This window comes from Solanum tuberosum, unplaced genomic scaffold, assembly GCF_000226075.1.
Source record: "Solanum tuberosum cultivar DM 1-3 516 R44 unplaced genomic scaffold, SolTub_3.0 scf00710, whole genome shotgun sequence".
In the NCBI taxonomy this organism is placed as follows: Eukaryota; Viridiplantae; Streptophyta; class Magnoliopsida; order Solanales; family Solanaceae; genus Solanum; species Solanum tuberosum.
Genome location: NW_006239629.1, coordinates 66,513 through 73,555, shown reverse-complemented (window position 1 = coordinate 73,555; position 7,043 = coordinate 66,513). Strand labels below are relative to the sequence as shown.

Below are 7,043 nucleotides of genomic sequence, written 5' to 3'. Positions count from 1 at the left end.
TGAAGGTGAAAGGATAAAAAAAACCTATTTCAAGAAAAGCCTCTTGATATTGGCTGAACCTGAACTCGCATTATCCAGAGCTTTTCCATGGATTCTCTCTTAATAAACTCTCCACGTACAACCCTGCATCCTTCTAATAATATTTTAATCACAATCTAATTCCTATTTAACTGAGATTTACTAAAAGAAGGAAGAAAAGGCTGAAATTGAGATTTTTTTTAAAAAAAAACAGAAAAAAAAGAAGCAGAGGAGAGAGAATGAGAGACCAAGAAAATAACTTTGGAGAATAAGAGTAAAATAAAAGTGTTAATATTATATTTTAGTGGGTTAGGTCAAGTGGGCGGGTTATTAAATGGTTTAAATGGATATATGTTTATTTCTTAATATTTTAGCTAGAAATAAAAATTCCACATCAGTAAATTTTAATGAAAAAAACAATTAAATAGGTTGAGTGACTTTGTATGCAAAAATCTCATAGTTGAGTGACTTTTGAGTTGAAGATCAAAGTTAAGTGACTTTCTGTGAAAAAAGTTGATAGTTGAGTGACCATCAAAGATATTAACTCATCATAAAAGTCATCATCTTTCAATTATTTACAAGGATAAAGTAGAAAAATTAACAAGATATTATATTTTTGAATTTTAAAATATAATAATATAATTAAGTTATACATAATATAATTGATTGTTCTGGCCTTTCTTTTTTTCTTAAAACATGTACAGAACCACATCGACTTACAAACAAAAAATTCTACCCCAACAAAAAGAAAGAAAGAAAAGAAACCCACCAAAATTTGAATTTACTTATTAATGGGCTGATGTGATAATAGCATTACTAGTTAAACACCACAAATACCAACTAATGAAAAAAACAACTGTTTAGCCAAAAATGGAAGAGATTTATCTTAAAGTTAATGATTTCCCTTTCGAGAGAGTTTAATATTGAAACTAAAACATAAAAATGTACTAGAAAATAGAAACGAATGATTGTTCTTCATGAAATATACCATTCCCATTTTACTTGTCAAGTGAAACATATTAGGCTACCCTACATATTTTTATATTCACTACTAAAAAGTCACTACCTTTTTATTTCATTTTTTATTGAAAAATATTCAATAGATATTTTCATCAATATATAATTTGATTGAATCAATGAGAAGTTTCTCACCATAATTTCTTCAGTGAAGAATGAGTGAGAAAATCGTATTTTATATAAAATACAAATTCTCGACTGATTGATGATAAAGCGAACTTTTATTTCTAGTAATGATTTATACTACACATCTATCATATATTATTAGCTTAAACAATTAAGCGGACGACTATTTAGATAATTTTTTTATTTATTTTTCAATAGATTACCAAGTTAACCACCATAGGTAACATCCATAAAAGGTAAATTAGTAACCTAACAAATAAGATATATTATCTATTACTCTATAATAAGTTAAAAAATACACAAATAGTGCAAAAGAATATTGGCCTTGTATATAAGTCCCAAAAACCTCAAAAGATTCACTATTGCTAGTTGATTCTTTCACTTCCAAAATCATGTTTTTCTCTTCCTTCTTATCACCTTATTCCCTTACTTCTTTATTAATCTTGATTCTATGTATTGTTGGTGTTGATTTTGTTACCACAACACAAACAAAGATTGGCCAAGGTTACAAGTTGATCTCCATAGAAAAATCACAAGATGGAGGCCTTATAGGTCTCCTCCAAGTCAAAGAGAAGAACAATATTTATGGGCTAGATATTCCTCATTTGAAGCTCTATGTTAAGTAAGTTTTTCCCTTTTTTCATGACTCAAATAAATAAATAAATAAATCATTTCTTAGACTTGCATGATGAACATCATTCTTGAAAAATATAATTGAATCTTTATGTTGAGTTTGTGATTGTTATCTAGACATGAAGATCATTCTTGAAGAAAATAATTTGACTTTGTGTCAATTTTGTGATTATTATCTAGACATGAAAATCATTCTTGATTCTTTTTTTTTTGAATATTTATGTTAATTTTGTGGAGTAATTAAAATCCAAACATGAACATCATTCTTGAAAGAAAAAAAATGAATCTTTGTGTCAATTTTGTGATTATAATTCAGGCATGAACATCATTCTTGATTTTTAATTTTTTTTTTTGAATCCTTGTGTTAATTTTGTGGTTATTATGCAGGCATGAGACGGATAATCGTTTGAGGGTTCATATAACTGACGCAAAAGAGCAAAGATGGGAAGTTCCTTACAACTTATTACAAAGAAACACACCCCCATCATTGAAACAAAATGTTGGCGGTAAATCAAGAAAGAACCTTTTCTCATCAGTAGCAGAATCAGAATATTCCGGGAATGAATTAATATTCAATTACAAAAATGACCCTTTTAGTTTTTCTGTGAAAAGAAAATCAAATGGAGAGACCCTTTTCAATTCAAGCTTTGATGATTCAGACTCATATAACAATTTGGTTTTTAAAGATCAATATCTTGAAATATCAACCCAATTGCCCAAAGATGCTTCTTTATATGGTCTAGGTGAAAATTCACAACCCCATGGGATTAAAATTTACCCAAATGACCCTTACACTTTGTATACAACTGATCAACCAGCTATTAATTTGAATATGGATTTGTATGGATCACACCCTATGTATATGGATTTGAGGAATGTGAATGGAGTTGCAAATGCTCATGTTGTTTTGTTACTAAATAGCAATGGGATGGATGTGTTTTACAAGGGAGATTCTTTAACATACAAAGTGATTGGGGGTGTTTTGGACTTTTACTTCTTTTCTGGGCCCACACCACTTGATGTTGTTGATCAATATACTTCATTCATAGGAAGGCCTGCTCCAATGCCTTATTGGTCTTTTGGTAAGTTTGATGTTCTCTCATCTTCTTTAATGTATTTAGACATAATACATGAACATGTCATTTAATTTATCTTAGCTGATATTTATGTCTTTCAGTATTAGACATATATAAGTAGACAACACACCGTCTTACATGACATAAATTTAATTTATATTATGTAGGACACATATGTCTATTTGTTCACACGCAATGTTGTAGGGCGTAAATGACAGATGAAATCAGATTAAAGAACATATTTATATATTTTGTCTTGTATTTATTGTAACAATCTTTGATATTTGTTTGTTTTATTGGTACATCTCCCAAACTATAGTCAATTTTCTTAATAACAACATCGTTTGTTTGAACATTTTTTGATTGCTATAAAGAATATATAATATGACATGAAAGTTGTTTTTAAAAAATTAGACTTTTATAGACTTGTAGTAAAATGTTATTACAGAAATGATGAAATGATTGTTATATAAAGGTCTGGCTGTACGTCCTTTGTCCTTTTATTAACGCCTTTCATCTCAGTTTAGCTCTTTTCCTGCCCATTACAAAACTATCAAATACACAATCATTATTTGTAAATCGTAATATTTAAATTTTGAATTCGTCTTTATTATTGGCTTGAAATAAAGGCGGTGGGAGAATATTTGTAAGTTTTATATTTTGTCTTGATTAGAACCCGTGAGTGGCCTTTGTATAAATTTTGTCTCTGTTGCTTCTGTTAGAATAAATTTGAATAAGCTAGAACCCGTGTTATGTACAAAACAAAAATACTCTTAATTGATTTTTGTCTATTGGTGTTACTTTATTTCCTTTAATAAAATTTTGTTACGTATAAGGTAGGAATATTGGTAGCACGTGGATCATCTTCTTCTCTTTTTAATTTTTTTAAAAATTATATCGGGGTAGGTAGGGAAAGAAAAATAGGTGAGATAGTTATAATGTGGAAATCGAACTTTCACCAGCAAGATGAAATTCAGATAGTCAACGAATTGAATTATTAAGATTGTGAACAATCTCAAAAATCTCACAAACAAAGTCTAGGAAAAGTTAGATTTATGATGTACACAATTTTATTCCTATTCTAAAAAATAGAAAAGTTGTATTCGATAGAAACTCGATTATTTCTATTTTACATAAGTGGAAAGATTGTAGGCAATTTTTTTTTCTTTGCCACTTTGGCTAATCATAATAATGCACTATGAAATGTCTTCCACTTTAAGGGCTTTAATAATTTACATAAAGGTATCTCTACAGACCCCACATTTAAGTAGTAGATATTAATTAATATTTTTTGTAAAACTTGCTTATATTTCGGGGTGATCTTTTATTTTTGTCCTCAAAATTGATGGGTTTTTACTTTTTACCTCTATTAATCATCTAATAAAAATTTGTGGATTAATGTATCCTTATCTATTCAGACGTAATTTACTCAGCATAAATTAGGTAGGAATTAAGTTATGTTACATAAGTTGTGTAGTATTTTTCAAAATTTATCATGGTGTTCAAAATTTTGGGAACATGTTCTTTAATTTGACAGCTAATGTGGAATGGTACATAACTTATTATGTCTTTTACTACATAACTCGTAAGATATTACGATATGAATATATGAACTTTACAACACGAAAAGTTATTTCTTATTTCGGTGTTAGGACTTATAACACTTGATCTTTTCTTCGTTGTATCAGTATAATTTAACAGGTCATAACAAGTTGCTCACCTTTTAACTTGAAAGTGAATAAACTATTAATGTATACATTTCCTTGTTGTGATTGCTACAGGATTCCATCAATGCAGATGGGGTTACCACAATTTATCAGTAATTGAAGATGTTGTTGAGAACTACAACAAAGCCAAAATCCCTCTTGATGTTATTTGGAATGATGATGATCATATGGATGGTAAAAAAGATTTCACTCTCAATCCTGTTAACTATCCTCGTCCGAATTTGCTAGCTTTCTTGGACAAAATTCATGCTCGTGGCATGAAGTACATTGTCATCGTTGATCCTGGAATCGGCGTTAACAACACTTATGGTGTTTACCAAAGAGGTATAGCTAATGATGTTTTCATCAAATATGAAGGCAAGCCTTATTTAGCTCAAGTTTGGCCTGGTGCTGTCAATTTCCCTGATTTTCTGAATCCGAAGACTGTTGAGTGGTGGGGTGATGAAATCAGGAGGTTTCGCGAACTTGTGCCTGTTGATGGACTCTGGATTGACATGAATGAAGTTCCAAACTTTTGTTCAGGTTTGTGTACAATCCCTGAAGGAAGGATATGTCCTACTGGCACTGGTCCTGGTTGGATATGTTGCCTGGATTGCAAAAACATAACGAATACTAGATGGGATGATCCACCTTATAAGATTAATGCTAGTGGAATACAAGCACCAATTGGTTACAAAACCATAGCGACTAGCGCGGTTCATTATAATGGAGTTAAGGAATATGATGCTCATAGCATTTACGGGTTTTCTCAGTCCATTGCAACTCATAAGGCACTTCAAGGACTCGAGGGGAAGCGTCCTTTTATATTGTCTCGTTCCACATTTGTTGGTTCGGGGCATTATGCTGCACATTGGACAGGGGATAACAGAGGAACTTGGGATGATTTGAGGTATTCAATAACTACAGTGTTGAATTTTGGATTGTTTGGTGTTCCTATGGTTGGTGCTGATATATGTGGATTCTATCCAGCACCAACGGAGGAGCTTTGCAATCGTTGGATTGAAGTTGGTGCATTCTATCCATTCTCAAGGGATCACGCGAACTACTATTCACCAAGACAAGAGCTTTACCAATGGGAGAGTGTGGCTGAATCTGCGCGAAATGCTTTAGGAATGAGGTACAAGTTACTACCATATTTCTATACTTTGAACTACGAGGCACATACTACTGGTGCGCCAATTGCTCGTCCCCTCTTCTTCTCTTTCCCAACTCTACCAGAACTTTACGACGTGAGCACTCAATTCCTTGTAGGAAGCAGTGTCATGGTCTCACCAGTGTTAGATCAGGGGAAAACAGAGGTGAAAGCTCTGTTTCCCCCTGGTTCGTGGTACAATTTATTCGATATGACACAAGCAATTGTCACAAAAGACCTACATTACCTCACATTAGACGCGCCTCTAAATGTGGTCAATGTACATGTCTACCAAAACACCATCATACCAATGCAGCGCGGTGGGATGATATCAAAAGAAGCAAGAACGACACCTTTTACCCTCGTAGTCACCTTACCATCGGGTACAAATGACATAGAAGCTAAAGGAAATCTTTTCCTTGACGATGATGAGCTTCCTGAGATGAAACTTGGAAATGGGCACTCAACGTATATCGATTTCCATGCAACAGCAAGTAATGGAACAGTGAAGTTGTGGTCAGAAGTTCAAGAAAGCAAGTTTGCATTGGATAAAGGATGGTTCATTGAGAAGGTTATAGTTTTAGGCACCAATGGTACTGATGGAGCTTTTGAAATAAACGTCGATGGACAACCGATCGAAGATGCTTCAAGAGTGAAGTATAGCACAATAGAACACAAGTACATAAACAATTTGGATGATGAAGTTGATAAGAGAAAGAGTATGATGATGGATATTCATGGACTGGAATTGCCTTTAGGGAAGAATTTTATTATGTCCTGGAAAATGTGAACCAAAATGTGTGAATAAATTGCCTATGTCAAGGTTTTAGTAATGAAAAAGGAGCATACAAATAAACTATGCTGTTCGGACTCTTTAAGAATTCTACATTGTTTATCATATGAGAAGATTGATTAAGGTATTTTTAATATATTTCTTTTAGAATCTACTACTCATTTAAAAAGGTCATTCAATATTTCGATCAGTTCAGAACTCACAAATTGTATCATACAAGGGATAACTTAGTTCAAGTTATACCGATAAAGGCATATATAAGTTCAGTTTACAGAACCAACAAAGTTATGTTGTAAGAGACCAGTAGCGAATTTCTAGCCTAAAATATGAGACACGTGAACCTGTGGTCTCTCCGTGAAACCAAGTATTTTATGTATATATTTTTTTATAACATTGGTAATAATATTATCTGCTAATTCATGTTAAAAGAAGGCTAAATGGTATACTTGGTTGATAGTTGCGTTCTTAGCCTAGAGGACTAAGGATGAATTTCCATTTTAATACATTTTTTGCTTCTTTTT

General features: G+C 32.1%; 1 protein-coding gene across 1 annotated transcript; it reads left to right on the top strand.

Annotated features, from left to right (window-relative positions):
* Positions 1-1,535: 1,535 nt before the first annotated feature.
* Positions 1,536-6,718, top strand: LOC102596982 (alpha-xylosidase 1-like). The gene is made up of 3 exons (XM_006366976.2): positions 1,536-1,783; positions 2,182-2,876; positions 4,652-6,718. The coding sequence occupies exons 1-3, from the start codon at positions 1,554-1,556 to the stop codon at positions 6,517-6,519; spliced, it is 2,793 nt and encodes a 930-aa protein (XP_006367038.1). The 5' UTR covers positions 1,536-1,553; the 3' UTR covers positions 6,520-6,718.
* The last annotated feature ends 325 nt before the right edge of the window (positions 6,719-7,043 follow it).

Coding starts and splice junctions, on each gene's coding strand:
- LOC102596982 (XM_006366976.2), top strand. CDS start 1,554: ATGTTTTTCTCTTCCTTCTTATCACCTTATTCCCTTACTTCTTTATTA. Junction 1,784..2,181: donor CATTTGAAGCTCTATGTTAA/GTAAGTTTTTCC, acceptor GTTATTATGCAG/GCATGAGACGGATAATCGTT. Junction 2,877..4,651: donor AATGCCTTATTGGTCTTTTG/GTAAGTTTGATG, acceptor TGATTGCTACAG/GATTCCATCAATGCAGATGG.